Source organism: Numenius arquata, chromosome 23 (assembly GCF_964106895.1).
Source record: "Numenius arquata chromosome 23, bNumArq3.hap1.1, whole genome shotgun sequence".
Classification (NCBI taxonomy): domain Eukaryota; kingdom Metazoa; phylum Chordata; class Aves; order Charadriiformes; family Scolopacidae; genus Numenius; species Numenius arquata.
Window position 1 is genome coordinate 2,882,980 of NC_133598.1, and position 17,767 is coordinate 2,900,746.

The window sequence follows — 17,767 nt, forward strand, 5'->3', positions numbered from 1 at the left end:
CAGGGTTGGTGACGGCACCGGGATCAGTGCCGGGATGCCAATGTGGTACCGGGGGTGGATCCTGGGATGCCGGTGCTGGTACCGGGGTCAGTCCCGGGATGCTGATGCGGTACTGGGGTTGGTGACGGTACTGGGGTCAGTGCTGGCATGCCGGTGCCGGTACCGTGGTCAGTCCCAGGATCCGGTGTCGGTACCGGGATCAGTGCCGGGATGCCGATGTGGTACCGGGGGTGGATCCGGGGATGCCGGTGCCGGTACCGGGGTCAGTCCTGGGATGCTGATGCGGTACCAGGGTTGGTGACGGTACTGGGGTCAGTGCTGGCATGCCGGTGCCGGTGCCGGTACCGGGGTCAGTCCCAGGATCCGGTGTCGGTACCGGGATCAGTGCCGGGATGCCGATGTGGTACCGGGGGTGGATCCGGGGATGCCGGTGCCGGTACCGGGGTCAGTCCCGGGACGCCGGCGCCGGTACCGAATCCCGGTCCCGGCTCTCGGGGCGGTGCCGGGGGTGGGCCCGGGGGTCCGGGGCGGTGCCGGGGGTGGGGGCCGATGCCGGGGCGGGGCGGGCGGCCGTGCCCGGCGGCTCCGGCAGGTGGAGCCCGGTCCCCGCGGCGGCGGCGGCGGCGGGCGGAGCGGGCCGGGCCGGGCGGGCCGGGCATGGCGGGGTAACGGCGCGGAGCGACCATGCGGCCCCGCCGCCTCCTGCCGCCGCTGCCGGTGCTGCTGCTGCTGGTGGCCGCGGGCGGGCGGCGGGCGCGGGGCGCGGCGGAGCCGGGAGCGCACGGTGAGAGCGGCCTTTGTGTGCGGGGGCGGCGGGGGGAGGCGCCCGCCCCCGCCCCGACCCGCCCCGACCCCCGCCCAGAACCCCCCCCCCCGGCCCCTCCATCCCCCCCCATCCCCGCCTGAATGACCCCCATCCCGCCGGGAACCGGACCCTCGCCGCGCCCGCCCCCCCCTCCCCACGGCTGCCCGTCCGTTTGTCCCCCCCCCGCCTGCCCGTCCGTCTGTCCCCGGGTGTCTGTCTGTCTGCCCCCCCCCGCGGCTGTCCGTCCGTCTCCCCCCTCCCCGGGCGGTTCTGGCCACCGGCGGGCATAAGATGCTGGGTTGGGGGTCGTGGGGAGCGCCTGGGGGTGCAGGAGGGCGGGTGGGGGTCCTTGGCAGTGCCGTGGGGTGCAGCTGGGTGGGTGGGGGTCGTGGACAGAGCCTGGGGGGGCAAGAGGGTGGGAGGGGTCTCGGGCCATGGGGTGCAAGATGGTGGGTGGGGGTCCTGGGCAGCAACGGGGGGTGCAATGTGATGGGTGGGGGTTGCAGGCCGAGGGGGGGAAGGAAGGTGGGTGGGGGTGCTGGGCAGAGCTTACGGGTGCAGGAGGGTGGGTGGGGGTGCCAGACTATGGGGTGCAGGAGGGTGGGTGGGGGTCCTGGGCAGCACCAGGGGTGCAACACGGCGGGTGGGGGTCCCAGGCCAGTGGGTGCAAGGATGGTGATGGTGGTGGTGGTGGTCTTGGACAGAGCACGGGGGTGCGACATGGTGGGTGGGGGTCCCAGGCTATGGGGTGCAGGATGGTGGGTGGGGGGCCTGGGCAGAGCTTGGGGGTGCAGGATGGTGGGTGGGGGGCCTGGGCAGTGCCAGGGGATGCAACATGGTGGGGGGGGTCCCAGGCCAAGGAGCACAGAAGGGAGGGTGGGTGGGGGTCCCAGGGGTGCAGGATGGGGGAGGGGTGGGGGGCATCCTGGGCAGGGTGTGGGGTCACCCCATTGCAGGCATCTCTGCTTGCTCCTGTGCAGGGTGGGCCTTGGGGTACAGTTGCCACTTTGGGGTCACTGTGGCTGCTGTGACCCCCCCGACCTGCACCCCAAACCCTGGGGGCAGTTACCCTGTGCCCAGGGGATGAGTGGGGGTCCCTGACCCTGGTACAGCCACGGCCCCCTCCTGCCCGTGCTGGCTCTGCTCTCTGGCTGGTGTCACCCATGCCTGTCCCCAGGGGGTGGCAGCGGTTACAGGGCACAGGGCCAGACGCCTGCGTGCCACTCCCCCCCCCCCAACCTCCCACCCCAGGGCCTGGCACCCCCCGCCCACCCATCACAGAGCAGTAGGGTCATAGTGGGAGGCACTGGGAAGCCGGCGGGGTGCCAGTGTGCCCTGTGGTGGCCATGCCACCAGCTGGGGACCTCTTGGTGGTGGTGGGGCCGTGGGGAGGGGGGAATGTGGCCCCCACACTAGGGGGTGGCACCTTGGCCCCCCTCTCCATAGGACACTGGGGGGTGGCCGTTGGTGCCAGCTGTCCCCCGGCAGCTGCGGGTGGCCGGCATGTGGCTGCAGGGACATTCCTGCCCCCCGGGTGCCGGCTGTCTCTGCTATGTGGGGGGACGCCCCTAATGTGTGTCCCCCCCCCATCCCTGACCCCCCCCGTTTGTGTTGCCGAAGCAGCTGCTGCAAATTCCTCCCCTCGCCCATTGCCACATCTGGGCCACATCTGGGCTGGGGAGGGGGCAGGGTTGGGGTTGCCCAGTGGCGCCGGTGCTTTTGGGGGGCAGGATGCTGCCGGGGGGGGGACACACAGGGTCCTGAAAGCGCCCGGGGCCGTGGGATGAAGGAGGTCGTTGCCAGGGTGACAGCGCCCGAGCCGGGCTGGCTGCCAAGGGCTGCGGGCTCATGCGCAGGATGGCGCTGGCACGGGGGGGGGGCCGGGGGCACGGGGGGTTTGCGTGGGGTCCCCCACCAGCCATGCCCATCCCAGCATCCGGGACTGCGGTGGGCGACCCGTCCTTGGGCTGCCGGTGGGGCCCACTGGTGTGGAGACCCCCCCCAACTCGTGACATGTGTGAGCTGTGCCCTGAGGGGGAATGGCCCCGCCTGGCCCCTTTGCTGGGGGTTTTGGGAGGGATGCGACTGGGTGCACCCACCCGCGTGGGGACAGCACCCTGGGGCAATAACCCCCCCATCCACCCGCTGCAGGGGGACACAGGGTGGGCACAGAGAGGGGCACAGGGGTGGTGCTTGCACCCTCCAGGATGGTGCCCACTGCCCTGCTGGGATGATGCCCGTAACCTGCTGGGATGGTGCCCGGCATCCTACTGGGATGGTGCCCACCAACCTGCCAGCAAGGTGCCTGCTACCTTGCTGGGATGGTACCTGTGACATTACTGGGGTGGTGGCCATGACCCACCAGGATGGGTTCCACCATTCTGCTGGCAGGGGTCCCACCACCCTGCGGGATGGTGCCCATGACCCACAAGGGTGGTGGCCATGACCTGCTAGGATGGTGGCCATGACCCATCAGGGTGGGTCCCACCACCTTCCTGGGATGGTGCCCATGACGCACGAGGGTGTTGCCCATGACCCACTGGGATGGGTCCCACCGTTCTGCTGATATGGGTCCCACCACTGTGCTGGGATGGTGCCCATGACCCACCAGGATGGTGCCTCTGACCTGCTGGGATGGTGGCCATGACACTCCAGGATGGGTCCCACCACCCTGCTGGGACGGTGCCCATGACCCACCAGGATGGTGCCTGTGACCTGCTGGAATGGTGGCCATGACCCACCAGGATGGGTCCCACCACCTTGGTGGGATGATGCTCATGATCCACAAGACCGAAGCGGTGGCAATGACTCACTGGGTGGGTCCCACAACCCTGCTGAGATGGTGCCCATGACCCACCAGGATGGGTCCCACCACCCTGCTGAGATGGTGGGTGCGCTGGGGGCTTCCTGTCAGCACGGGGGGTGCCCCACACCCACGCGTTACCCGTGTCCCCGCAGAAGTGCTGCTGAAGGTGCAGGTGTACGAGAGTGGGACGCTGGCCCCTCTGGCCCAGGCCACCCTGGAGGTCTTTGGCAACCGCAGCTCGCTGGCGGCCGGCACCACTGACCACGAGGGCGCCGGCGTCCTGCCCGTCCCCTACCGCCTGGGCACCTGGGTCCTCGTCACCGCCGCCCGCCGCGGCTACGTCACCGCCTCCGTCCCCTGGCGCGTCAACAAGCTGCCACGTGAGTGACCGGGACCACCAGCCCTCATGGGGGACCCCAACCCCTTAATAGGGAGGCTCTGAACCCTTATGGGAGACCCCAACCCCTTACTGGGGACCCCAGTCCCTTACTGGTGGGGCTCTAAGCTCTTATGGTGGGCCCCAACCCCTTACTGGGGGACTCTGAGACTTTATGGGGTACCCCAATCCTTTATTGGGGGGCTCTAAGCTCTTATGGGGGACTCCAATGCCTTACTGGGGGGCTCTGAGCCCTTACTGGGGACCCCAACCCCTTAGTGGGGGGCTCTGACCCCTTATGGGGGACCCTAATTCCTTTCTGGGGGGCTCTGAGCCCTTATGGAAGGCCCCAACCCCTTACTGGGAAGTTCAGAGACCTTATAGGGGATCCCAATCCCTTACTGGGGGGCTCAGAGCCCTGATCCTTTCCTGGGGACCCCAATCCCTTACTGGGCACCCCCAGTCCCTTCCTCCCCAAAAGGGCTTTTGGGGAGGGGGTCCCTTACAGTGGGGTGTTTGGGGGAGTCCAGCCCCTTTGGGGGACTCCAGCTGGAGTCCAGCACCAGGATGGCCATGTCCTGGTGGCCCCGAAGTCCCCCCCATCCCAGGGCGGGGGGTTGGGGGGGCACCCTGGGCTGGGCGCCAGCCCTTGTCCCCAGGGCCGTGGCAGCAGGGGGAGCGCGGGGTGACATCGATGGGGTCACCTTGCTGGGGGGGTGGGACACGTGGGAGCGCTCAGCGGGGGGGGGGTGTGCAGGGATGGGGGGCGCAGGGATGGGGGTGCTGGGGGATGAGGGAGTGGGCTTGCAAGGATGGGGGTACACGGGGATGGGGGGTGCAGGAATGGGGGTGCGGGGATGGGGGGATGCAGGGTGCAGGGATGGGGGGTTGTGGTCTTGGGGGGTCCATGGGAATGGGGGTGCAGGAATGGGGGTGCGGGGATGGGGGGATGCAGGGTGGAGGGATGGGGGGTTGTGGTCTTGGGGGGTCCATGGGAATAGGGGTGCAGGAATGGGGGTGCGGGGATGGGGGGATGCAGGGTGCAGGGATGGGGGGTTGTGGTCTTGGGGGTGCATGGGGATGGGGGTGCACAGGGATGAAAGTGCAGGGACGGGGGAGTGCGGTGATGGGGGGGTGGGGGGGTGAGGGTGCGGGTATGGGATAAATGGGGATAAGGGTGCAGGAGTGGGGGGTACAGGAATGGGGGGGTGCAGGTATAGGGGTGCTGGGGGATGGGGGGTGCAGGGAGAGGGGGTGCAGGAATGGGGGTGCGGGGAGGGGGGGTGCAGGGTGCAGGGATGGGGGGTTGTGGTCTTGGGGGGTGCACAGGGATGGGGGTGCATGGGGATGGGGGTGCACAGGGATGGGGATGCAGGGATAGGGGGGTGCGGTGATGCGGGTGTGTGGGGCGAATGAGGGTGAGGGTATGGGGTAAGTCGGGGTGGGGGTGCAGGAGTGGGGGGGGTACAGTGATCGGGGTGCACAGGGATGGGGGTGCAAGGCCGGGGGGGTGCAGGGAAAGGGGGTGTAGGAATGGGGGTGCAGAAATGGGGGTGCAGGGATGGGGGGTGTGGTCTTGGGGGGTATGTGGGGATGGGGGTGTGGGGATGGCGGGGTGCAGGGATGGGGGCGCATGTGGTGGGTAAGGCTGGAGACAGGGGGTGGTGGGGTGCTGGCGATTTGGGGTGTGTGAAGATTGAGAGTGTGCAAGGGAAGGGTGGCGTGCAGGGACTGGGGGTGCAGGGGGTGTGCAAGGATTGGGGAGTGTGGGAGTGCACAAGAACTGGGGTGTGGGGGATGTGCAAGGATGGGGTGCGGGGGGGTGGGTGCAAGGATTGGGGTGTGCAAGGATTGGGGTGTGCAAGGATTGGGGTGCTACGGTTGGGGAGGACCACGGGCACACCAGGCTTGGGCTGTGCTCAAGAATGGGGGGGTGCAGGGGGTACCCCCACCCTGCCCACTGTCTGCCACTGCCTGTTCCCCCCCCCATCCTCATCCCTGTCCCCATGTCCATCCCACCCTTTGCTGCCCTGTTCCCACTCCCACCCACCCCTATGTCGGGTCCTGCTGGACCCATCACTCCCCCTCCTCCTCCTCCCTGCCCCCCCCCCCCAACTTGGGGGGCCGTTGGGGGTATTTTTAGGGTCTCCCCCCTATTACTCCCCCCCCTTGCAGTCTACGCCTCCATCAGCCTCTACCTGCTCCCCGAGCGCCCCGCCACCCTCATCCTCTACGAGGACCTGGTCCAAATCCTCCTGGGATCCCCAGGTGAGCGACGGGGATGGGGACAGGGGGGGTGACACCACCACCCTCAGGTGCTGCCACCCACCTTGTCGTCGTCCCCCTCCCTCCCCAGGTGCCCGGGGGCAGCCGTGGGCGCAGTTCCCGCGGCGGGCAGCCCGCCTGCCCCGCAGCTCCACGTACAGCCAGCTCGCCGCGTCCCTCACCGCAGCCACCGGCCCCAGCCTGGCCCGAGCCTTCCCCGCCTTCCTAGGGGCCGAGCAGGACGGCAGCGGTAGGGGGGGGGGGGGCTTTGGGGGGTACACCCCATGAAGTCACCCCACACCCCATGAGGTCACCCCATACCTATGTCCCCATCACTTGTCCCCGCAGCCAATGCCACCTGGCTGGAGCTGGCGCCCGTGGCGGCTCTCAGCGTCCACCTCTTCACCGGCAACGGGACGGAGGTGCCGCTGGCCGGCCCCATCCATCTCTCTGTCCCTTTGGCTCCCGACGCCGGGCCCGTGGTGGCCACCAGCGTGCCAGCCTGGAGGTTTGACCCCAAGAGCGGTGAGCGCTGGTTGGGGGGGGTGGGGGGGTGGCACGGCTCCTGTCGGGGATGGCAGCGGTGGGGGTGATGAGCTTGGGGGGTCTCAGCCCGCGGCGGGGGGGGGAACGGATGTGTCTCCCTGCAGGGCTGTGGGTGCGTAACGGGACGGGGCTGATCCGTAAGGAAGGCCGGCAGCTCTACTGGACCTTTGTCTCCTCCCAGTTGGGATACTGGGCAGCGGCTCTGCCCTCTCCCAGCACAGGTAGGGTGACACCCCCAGCCTGGGTCCCCTGTGGCTGTCCTAGGGGTGGGGTGAGGGGGGAGGACACCCAACCCATGGGGTGCTGGTAGTGGGGGGGTGCCCGTGCCCCCATCCAACCCGGCTGTACCCCCCCCTAGGGCTGGTGGCAATGGCGGCGGGCGTGACGGACATCACCACCTACCACACCATCTTCCTGCTCACCATCCTGGGCGCGCTGGCCCTGCTCGTCCTCATCCTCCTCTGCCTCCTCATCTACTACTGCAGGTCAGCACCCCCCTGCCCGTCACCCCCGGGGTCCCGACTATGGCCTGGGGGGGACACGACAGTACCCCCCTGGTACCCTTGGGCATCCTACAGCTGGGTATGGGGGGGCAGCACTCGCCTAGCACCCTATAGCTGGATATGGGGGGGGGGGGACACTGCCTGCCTGGATGGGACCCCTAGGTGCCCTGTAGCTGGCTTCTGGGTGGGGGGCACACCTCCCCCTGGCACCTCTGCATGCCCTATAGCTGGCTTTCGGGGGACCACCACTTCCCAGCACCCCAGGAGCCCGATAGCTGGCTTTTTTTGGGGGGGCACCAACTCCATGGCACGTCTGGGTACCCTATAGCTGGCTTTGGCTTTGGGGTGGGGGCACCACCCTTGGGGTACCCCTGGACATCCTATAGCCTATCCTGGCTTCTGGGTGGGGGGCACCTCACCCTGGCACCTCTGCCTGCTCTGTAGGTGGCATTAGGGGGGACCACCACCCCCAGGAGCCCTACAGCTGGCTTCTTACGGGGGGGATGTCTGGCACCTCTAGGTGCCCTATAGCTGGCTGGGGGTGGGGGGGCACCACCCCCTGCCCCCCTGGCTGCCCTATAGCTGCCTGCAGCCCCCTCCTCAGGCATCCTACAGCAAGTGAGGGAGGCGGGTGGGGTGACCCCCTGTGCACCCCCCCCCAACTCTGGGGTGACCCCCCTGCCGTCTCCCTGCAGGCGGCGGTGCCTGAAGCCGCGGGCGCAGCACCGCAAGCTGCCGCTGCCGGGGCCGCTGGAGGCCGCCCGCCGGGACCAGGCCACCTCGGTGTCCCAGCTGGACCTCCTCTGCGGTGGCAGCCACCTGGAGACGGCGTCCTCGGGGGGGGACACTGACCTCCCCACCCCTGGTTTACCCCCCGCTACCCGGGACCTCCCCACTGCTCGGCCAGACTTTTTCCAACCGCCGGCCCCCCCCCAGCTCCGTGCCGGCCCCCGGACCCCCGCTGGCACCCTGGCCCCCCGCCGCCGCCAGCCCCCCGCCCCGGAGGACTATGGCCGCCCCGGCGAAGCCTTCGGCCTCAGGGCCGCCCGCTCGGTGGACGGGCTGCAGCCGCCGGATGAGCATCCCCGGGGGACCCCCGCTTTTCCCCCCCGTCCCCCCTCGCCCCCGGTGTTTTCCCGATACGGGGGGCAGCCAAGTGAGCACCCCTTGCCTGAGCCCCCACCTCGCCCTCCATCGCTGGCCCCCCCCGGTCCCCTGCTCCTCTGCGGCCCCCTGGACCGGGGTGGGGGGCCAGAGGATGTCTACCGGGGGGTGATGCCCACCCTCCTCATCCCCGCCCGCTACATGCGCCTGGCCCCCGGCGAACCGGAAGGTCCCCCCGAAAGCGATGGGGGACCCGGTTCGACGGCGGCGACGGCCGCCCCCCCCGTGCCTCCCCCCTCCGCTGGGCAACCGTTTGAGGAAGGGGAAAATTGGGGAGGAGGGGGTCGTGCCCCCCAACCAGTCAGCGGCTCGGTGGCCATCCCGGTGCTGCTGGACGGGTCGGCGGTGGCCCAGCTCAACGGGGAGCTGCAGGCGCTGGCGGGGCAGCAGTTATTAGAATTGGGGGGCCCCCCCCCGCCAAGAGCCTGGTTCGTCTCCTTGGACGGCCGTTCCTCCCAGGTCCGCCATTCCTACATCGATCTGCAGGGCGGTGAGAGGGGGTCCGGCCCCGCGCCCCCCCCCCCGCCTCCCCCGGGGGGGAGTCGGAGGTGGGGGGGAGGAGGGAGGGACCCGACCCCCCCTTCCCGTCGCCTCCCCCGAGGACAGCTCGCTGGCCCCTTTGCTGGAAGGAGGGAGCGGGGGGCGGCGAGGGGGGGGCAGCGGGCGCAGCAGCGCCAGCGAAGCCCCCCGTGACTCCCTGACCAGCCCCGAGGAGGAGGCGCTGGCCGAGGGAGGCGAGGGGGGGGACGATGGGGGTGACCGTAAAAGCCCCTGGCAGAAGCGGGAGGAGCGGCCACTGATGGTCTTCAACGTCAAGTGAGTGGCGGTGGGGGGACTCCTCTGGTCCTGGGGGTGTGGGAGGAGCTGGGGGGACCCAGGAGGGTGTAGGGGTGGTGTGATGGCGGGTACCCTGCTGCTGTCCCCTCCATGCCATCTCCAGCCCATCCCATCACCACAGCAGTCTGTCCTACTACTGTCCCACCCCACCACTGTCAGCTCAAACCACCACCATCCTCTTGCCACTGTCCTGTCCCACCTCCCATCCCACCACCATCCCATCCAGCCACCATCCCATCCCACCATTGTCATCCCATCCAGCCACCACCCCATCCAGCCACCATCCCATCCCACCACGATCCCATCCTTTCATTCCCAGTCCACGACCACACCCTCCTGTCACCATCCTGTCTTGTCACTGTCCTAGCCCAGCCCAGCACCACCCCAGCTTGCCACCACCCACCCTGTCCCATCACACCATCACCATCATCCCACCACAATCCCATCTAGCCACCACGCCGGCCAGCCACTATCCCATCTCACCACTGTCCCCCTGTCCTGCCATTGTCCTTTCCCACCCTTGTCCCATCCTGCCACCATCCCATCCCACCCCTCTCATCCCACCCTGCCCTGTCCCTTGTCCTCATGCCCCCTCAAGCCAGCCCCAACCACCACCCCACCACTCCCCCCCCCCCCCCCCCCAAGCTGTGCCTTGCCAGGGGAGGGGACAGAGGGACAATCCCTAGGTCACCTGTGTCCCCATATGGTTGGGAGCCCCCCTGGGTATCGTGTGTGCCCCCCCCACCCCGCCTTGGGCCACCAGGCTCTCCTGCATGGGGTCTTGCTGCCATGTCCCCCCCCCCCCCCATCACCCTCCTACCATGACATTGCCATTCACCTCCCTGTATTGTGGGGGGGCAAGAACTGCATGTCACCCCCCATGTCCTCCCCAAGTCCTGAGGCATGTCCCCTCTTGTGTCCCTGCAGGACGGGGGGGGCCGGCAGTGCCCCCCGGGCCAGCGGTGCCTCCAAGCTGCCGTAGGAGCATGGGGGGACCCTGTTGTCCCCCCCAACCCTGTGTCCCCCCTTCCCCCTTGGCTTTGGATTTTAATTGTGTTTCTAAACGTTTTCTACGTGGCGAGGATGAAGAGGGGCCAGTGGGGGCCGGGCTGGCGGTTGGGGGGGGACATGGGGACTCCCCTCCCAGGCACTGCCTGTCCCTGGCCAGGCTGGGCAGGGACCCCCCCCCGCCTGCGTGTCCCTGCCCATTTGTTAGATGGCATTAATATATTAAAAAAAACAAAACAAAAAGCTCCCCCCCGCCCCCGACTCTGCTTCCTGCCTTCCCCCCCCCTTCCCAAGGAGCCAGGGTACAGGGGTTTGTCCTAGAACTGTTTTATTGGGGTGGTGGCACCCGGTGGGGTCCCCAAGGCCATTAGAGCAACACCCTGCGGGGCGCAGGCAGGTCCCAGCGCTGGGGGCTGCACCCCTGCCCCCCCCCGGTGCAGCGGGACCCCCCGGGGCAGCAGTGCCGGCCATCGGAGCAGCAGGAGCCCTGCGGAGAGATACAGGATGATTTGGGGGGTGGGGGTGGGGGGGGGTCACAAGGGACAGGGGGTGATGCCACTTGTCCTCCACCATGGTACCCCCGCCCCCCGCCACTAACCTGGGTGAAGGGGCAGCACCCCCAGGAGCCCCCCCGGCTCCGGCAGCACTGCTGGTGACCGCGACAGGAGCTGGCAGCATCACAGGGGACAGTGGCCCCTGGCTGGGTGCTGGTGGCCCGCAGCAGGGCGGGTGGGGGGGTGGGTGGTCGGTGTGGGGGGGCTGGTAGCCGGAGGGGGGAGGCGGGTGCTGGCAGCAGGGGGGTGGGTGCCAGGAGCTTCTCGCAGCTCTGGGCGGCCACATTGCAGGTGTAGCCCCGGGGGCAGCAGTGCTGGTGGTCCCGGCAGCAGACGGCCTGGGGTGGGGGGGGGGACAGGATGGGGGTCAATGGGGGACCCAGGTGTCCGGGTGCCCAGGAACCAAGGCATCTGGGTGCCATCCTGACCCGCCCCCCCCCCAACCCCATTTACCCACCTCCCAGCCCTGCTCATGTCCAGCAGCCCCCCCACCCAGGGTGTCCCCAAGGTGCTGCCCCCATGGAGGGAGGGGGCAGTGATGGAGATGGGGCTGCCCCAGGTCCCTCTGTCCCCACTGAGCCCTGCTTGATCCCTAAGGGCCACATGCCACAGTCCTGCTCTGTCCCAACGCCCCCCCCCATCCCATTCTCAACCCCTTGTGCCCCAGTACAGTGCCCCCCCCAACCCCCCAAAGGACCCCCACTCCCCCAAACCTGCTCCAGCGGGCAGCACCCCCATGTCCCCAAGCTCAGCCGGCAGCACGTGCTCCCCTGGGGACAGCTCGTCTCCTCGTCACACCGCACGTCCCCCCCCCGGGCCAGCGCCGGGGTCTTCTCCAGCCAAGGCTGGCGCTGCCCCCCCTCCTGCAGGCAGTTGCCCCCCTCCGGGTCACAGGTGTAGCCCTGGGGACAGCAGTGCACGTGGTCGGGGCAGCAGACGGCCTGGGGGGGGTGACAAGGGGATAAATGAGCCAAGTGCCCCCCTCGTGGTCCCCCACCTCCACGTCTGGGGACCCCCAGGGGACAAGCTGTGTCCCTCCTGCCCTCCCTTGTCCCCTGTCCCTCCTTCCAGCCTGGCTCCATCCCTCCTTTGGGGACAAAACTGGGGACACTCTGCCACCCATTTACCTCCCAAGAAAGACACACGAAGGTCCCCGAGCATCCCAGTGGCCTTGTGTCCCTTCACCACCTCCCACCACTGGAGCCCCAAACTGGTCCCACCCAGTTAGTAGAGGGGCGTCTGACTGGGGGCCCAGCAAAGTGGCCTGGTGTCACCCCCCCATCCCCGTGGGACATCACAGGGGTGGGAGCCCTGGGCTGGCCACATCTGCCCTCCTCCTTGAAGGAGCAAGGGGACATCTGGCATTGTCCATTCTGGGGGACAGGGGGTCCCTGGTCCTCATCCCGACCAGGAAGACAGGGGACATCTCATCCTTCATGGAGCAAGGGGACATATGGCATTGTCCTTCCTGGGAGACAGGGGACATCTGCCCCATCCTGTGGGGCTGGCCAATGGACAGGAGGTGGCAGTGCCTGGCTGAATGTCCCCATGTCCCCAGCCCCTTTGTCTCAGTCACTTGGGGTCCCCCCCACGCAGGTCTCAGCCCAGCCCATGGTCCCCCCTCCCCTGGATGCACCGCCGTGACCCCCCCCACCCTGCTGGGGACCCCAGATGTCCCTGTCCCCATATGGGGACCCCCCCCCCACCCCGTGCCCGTGAGCAGGGCCCCTCCGTACGTCCTCCAGCGGGCAGCACCCCCAGGCCCCCGAGCTCAGCCGGCAGCACGTGTTCCCGTCGGGGCAGCTCGTCTCCTCGTCACACCGCACGTCCCCCCCCCGGGCCAGCGCTGGGGTCTTCTCCAGCCAGGGCCGGCGGTGCCCCCCCTCCTGCAGGCAGTTGCCCCCCTCCGGGTCACAGGTGTAGCCCTGGGGACAGCAGTGCACGTGGTCGGGGCAGCAGACGGCCTGCGGGGGGGGGTGACAAGGAAGGGAATAAGCCAAGTGCCCCCCCAGGACCCCCGCCTCCATGTCTGGGGACCCACAGGGGACAAACCTTGTCCTCTCCTGTGTGTTCCTGCCCTCCCTTGTCCCCTGTACCCCTCCAAGCCTGGCTCCATCCCTCATTTGGGGGGGCTGCATGGGGATACCACCCCCACCACCCTTACCCCACCCCAGCAGGACACACGATGGTCCCTGAGCTTCCCAGTGGCTTCGTGTCCCTTCACCACCTCCCACCACTGGAGCCCCAAACTGGTCCCAGTTAGCAGAGGGGTCTGAAGAGAGGACCAGCGACGTGGCCTGGTGTCATCCCCCTGGGACATCAGGGGCGTGGGAGCCCTGGGCTGGCCACATCCCTCCTGGGGGACAGGGGACATTGGTCCTCATCCCTCCCAGGGCACAGGGGACATCTGCCCCATCCTGTTGGGTTGGGGCTGGCCCAGGGGACAGGAGGTGGCAGTGCCCAGCTGAATGTCCCCAGCCCCTTTGCCTCAGCCACTTGGGGGTCCCTCAAGCCACATTGTCCTCAACAAGGACACCCTGGTGCCCCCCCAGGTCTCAGCCCAGCCCATGGTCCTCCCCTCCCCTGGATGCACCACCGTGACCCCCCACCCCACTGGGGACCCCGGATGTCCCTGTCCCCATATGGGGACCCCCCCCCCCCCCACCCCGTGCCCGTGAGCAGGGCCCCTCCGTACGTCCTCCAGCGGGCAGCACCCCCATGTCCCCAAGCTCAGCCGGCAGCACGTGTTCCCGTCGGGGCAGCTCGTCTCCTCGTCACACCGCACGTCCCCCCCCCGGGCCAGCGCTGGGGTCTTCTCCAGCCAGGGCCGGCGGTGCCCCCCCTCCTGCAGGCAGTTGCCCCCCTCCGGGTCACAGGTGTAGCCCTGGGGACAGCAGTGCACGTGGTCGGGGCAGCAGACGGCCTGCGGGGGGGGATGACAAGGAAGGGAATAAGCCAAGTGCCCCCCCAGAACCCCCGCCTCCATGTCTGGGGACCCACAGGGGACAAACCTTGTCCTCTCCTGCGTGTTCCTGCCCTCCCTTGTCCCCTGTACCCCTCCAAGCCTGGCTCCATCCCTCATTTGGGGGGGCTGCATGGGGACACCCCCCCCCACCCTTACCCCACCCCAGCAGGACACACGATGGTCCCTGAGCTTCCCAGTGGCTTCGTGTCCCTTCACCACCTCCCACCACTGGAGCCCCAAACTGGTCCCAGTTAGCAGAGGGGTCTGAAGAGAGGACCAGCGACGTGGCCTGGTGTCATCCCCCTGGGACATCAGGGGCGTGGGAGCCCTGGGCTGGCCACATCCCTCCTGGGGGACAGGGGACATTGGCCCTCATCCCTCCCAGGGCACAGGGGACATCTGCCCCATTCTGTTGGGTTGGGGCTGGCCCAGGGGACAGGAGGTGGCAGTGCCCAGCTGAATGTCCCCAGCCCCTTTGCCTCAGCCACCTGGGGGGTCCCTCGAGCCACATCCTCCTCAACAAGGACACCCTGGTGCCCCCCCAGGTCTCAGCCCAGCCCACGGTCCCCCCCTCCCCTGGATGCACCACCGTGACCCCCCACCCCGCATGTCCCTGTCCCCATATGGGGACCCCCTGTCCCCATGGGCAGGGCCCCTCCGTACGTCCTCCAGCGGGCAGCACCCCCAGGCCCCCGAGCTCAGCTGGCAGCACGTGTTCCCGTCGGGACAGCTCGTCTCGTCATCACACCGCACGTCACCAGCTGGGGACAAGGGGACAGTCAGAGCTGGCTTGTCCCCCCCACGCCTTCCCCGGGCTGGGAGAGGGGGTGGCCGCCCCCCGGGGGGGGTGCTCACCTCTGGACAGGGCTGGCAGGGGCCGTGCCGAGGTGCAGGTGGAGCGCTCCAGGTCGCAGACTGTGCCCTGGGGACAGCAGTGCTGCCCGTCACCGCAGCACACCGCCTGCGGGGAGACAGCCGTGACAGGGACAGCGGGGGCTCACGGGGTGGGGTGTGTGGCATGGGGTGCCTGGCACAGGGTGCCTGGCACGGGGTGCTCAGTGCGGGGTGCCTGGTATGGGGGCACATGGCATGGGGTGCCCAGCATGGGGTGTAGAGCATGGGCTGCTCAGTGCAGGGCATGGCATGGGGTGCCTGGCACGAGGTGCTTAATTGTGGGGTGCCTGGTATGGGAGGGCATGGCATGGGGTGCCTGGCACGAGGTGCTCAGTGTGGGGTGCCTGGTATGGGAGGGCATGGCATGGGGGGCATGGCACAGGGTGCTCAGTGCGGGGTGCCTGGTATGGGGGCGCATGGCATGGGGTGCCCAGCATGGGGTGTAGAGCATGGGCTGCTCAGTGCAGGGCATGGCATAGGGGGCATGGCACGGGGTGCTCAGTGTGGGGTGCCTGGTATGGGGGGCATGGCATGGGGTGCCCAGCATGGGGTGTAGAGCATGGGGTGCTCAGTGTGGGGTGCCTGGTATGGGGGGGCATGGCACAGGTTACATGGCATGGGGTGCCCAGCATGGGGTGCCTGGCACAGGGTGCTCAGTGCAGGGTGCCTGGCATGGCGTGCTTGGGACAGGATGCCTGATATGGTGTTCTCAGTGCAGGGTGCATGGCACAGGGTGCCTGGCATTGGGTGCTTGGGACAGGGTGCCCAGTATGGGCTGCATGGTACGGGGTGCCTAGCATGGGGTGCTCAGTGCAGGGTGCATGGCACGGGGTGCTTGGGACAGGGCACCTGGTATGGGGTGCCTAATACAGGGTGCCTGGTATGGGGTGCCAGGCATGGGGTGCTTGGAACAGGGTGTCTGGTATGGGGTGCCTGGCACAGGGTGCTGAGTGTGGGGTGCCCGGCGTGGGGTACATGGTATGGGGTGCTTGGGACAGGGTGCCTGGCATGGCGTGCCTAATACAGGGTGCCTGGTATGGGGTGCATGGCACAGGGCGCCTGGCATGGGGTGCTCAGTGTGGGCTGTGGGTACGGGGTGCCTGGGATGGGGTGCTTGGGACAGGGTGCCCAACATGGGGGTGCTCAGTATGGGCTGTCAGTAAAGGGTGCCCAGTATGGGGTGCCTGGCATGGGGTGCTCAATATGGGCCATCAGAGTAGGGTGCCTGGTATGGGGTGTGTGACATGGCGTGCCCAATACAAGATGCTCAGTATGGGGTACGTGGCATGGGGTGCCCAGTGCAGGGTGCCTGACATGGGGTACCTGATACGGGGTGCTCAGTATGGCCTGTGGGTATGGGATGCCTGGTATTGAGGTGGAGGGGTTGTCTGGTAGTGGGCACCCAGCATGGGGTACCTGGCGTGGGGTGCCCAGCTCCGGGAACCCAACATGGGGTGCTGGGGACAGGGTGCCTGGTGTGGGGTGCCCCCATGGGCTGCCAGGACAGGGTGGATGCTATGGGACAGCTGGCACGGGGCTCCTGGCACGGGGTGCTCAGAACAGGGTGCCCAGGACAGGGTGCCCAGGACGGGCCAGCTGGCACGGGGTGGGCAGTACAAGGTGGCCACCATGGGGTGCTTGGGACACAGTGCCTGGAGAGAGGGTGCCCCTCGCGGGGTGCCCGTCACGGGGCCAGCACTCACGTTCTGCAGGGGACAGCAGCCGTACTGTGACGAGGACAGCTGGCAGCAGGTCGCGCCGTCGGGACACGCCGAGCGGCCATCGGGGCACAGCACCTGGCGCAGCGCGACTGTGGGGGGACACACAGTGTCACCCTGTCCCCTCCCCACCTCTCTGTCCCCTCCGTGGGGCAGCGAGATCACCCCTTACCCGCTGGTGAGGGCTGGCGCTTCCAGGCGGGGAACTTGGTGGCCAGGGGGGTGTCACCGGCAGGTGACAGGCAGCGCCCGTGGGCCAGGTCGCAGGTGGTGGCGTGGGGACAGCAGTGCACCTTATCGGCACAGCACGAGGCCTGTGGGCACCGGACATGCTCGTCACAGTGGTGGCTGCGTGATGTCCCCCCCCAACGATGTCCCCATGTCCCCCCCCCATACCTGGGGCATGGGGCAGCACCCCCAGGTGCCGGTGGCCGTCACGCAGCAGGTGGCATCGTCGGGACACTCAGACTGTCCGTCGGGACAGGGGACAGCACGGGGGGCTGCGGAGAGTGGGGACAGGGTGAGGGACCCCCATGACGCCCCCCATGTCCCCCCACCCACGTGTGACACACACCCCCCCCCCCCCCGTACCTGAGGACACGATGCAGGATTCACCGTCAGCGCTGCAGCGGGACCCTCGGGGACAGCAGCGGTGGCTGCCAGCACAGGGGACCCCCTGTGGGGAGAGAAGACAGGGGAGTGGGAGGAATGGAGGGGGGGGAGGAGGGGGGCAAAAGCCCCCCCAAAATGGCAGAGAAAGAGGGAAACTGAGGCAGGGCAGGGGGGCTCACCTCTGCAAGGGGGCAGCTGCCTCCGGCGGGGCATGGCGAGCCATCCCGGCACACCGCCGCGCTGCTGGCAGGCAGGACCTGGGGGGGGGCCACACGGGAGAGGGGGGCGTTACCCACGGGTGGGGGCACCCCTTCATGTCGTCCCCCCACTCCTCAAACCCTGGGGACTCACCGGGGTGGGAGGACACGGCTGCCCGTCGGGACATCGGAGCCAGGCGCCAGATCCGGCCAGGGCCAGCCACAGCAGCAGGACGGTCTTCATGGCGCTGGGGACACCTGCGTCCCACCCCCCCCCAGCACCGTCGTGCCTCAGTTTCCCCTCTCACCAAGGGGGGCGGACACAGGTTTCTGCCTTGGCACCACCCCCCCCACCTCTCGCTTCCCCTTTCGGCTGGGTGCTGGGAAAGCCCCGGACCCCCCCTCCTTGTCCCGGGTCCCCCTCACTGCAGAGAAGCTGGGGGGGGAGCACCCCAGGGTGCTCTTGGGGGGCACCCACATCCCCTGTGAGGTTGCTGCGGTGTCTGGCACCCCAACT

At 68.6% G+C, this 17,767-nt stretch overlaps 2 protein-coding genes across 2 annotated transcripts; one reads left to right on the forward strand and one right to left on the reverse strand.

Moving 5' to 3' along the window:
* Positions 1–684: 684 nt before the first annotated feature.
* FAM171A2 (family with sequence similarity 171 member A2) lies at positions 685–10,284 on the forward strand. The gene is given in 10 exon segments (XM_074162888.1): positions 685–784; positions 3,764–3,991; positions 6,163–6,255; positions 6,344–6,502; positions 6,601–6,777; positions 6,903–7,019; positions 7,157–7,283; positions 7,997–8,978; positions 8,980–9,281; positions 10,230–10,284. Coding segments are annotated over 10 exon segments (2,340 nt in total).
* A 340-nt stretch (positions 10,285–10,624) lies between these two features.
* On the reverse strand, positions 10,625–17,502 carry GRN (granulin precursor). Its single transcript, XM_074162920.1, has 13 exons — positions 17,405–17,502; positions 17,233–17,310; positions 17,033–17,117; positions 16,838–16,941; positions 16,614–16,755; positions 16,427–16,533; positions 14,685–14,790; positions 14,493–14,590; positions 13,560–13,787; positions 12,601–12,828; positions 11,578–11,805; positions 10,909–11,202; positions 10,625–10,797 (listed from the first exon to the last, which is right to left on the reverse strand). Exons 1-13 carry the CDS (start codon positions 17,492–17,494, stop codon positions 10,678–10,680), a joined length of 1,908 nt encoding a protein of 635 aa, XP_074019021.1. The 5' UTR covers positions 17,495–17,502; the 3' UTR covers positions 10,625–10,677.
* Positions 17,503–17,767: the final 265 nt, after the last annotated feature.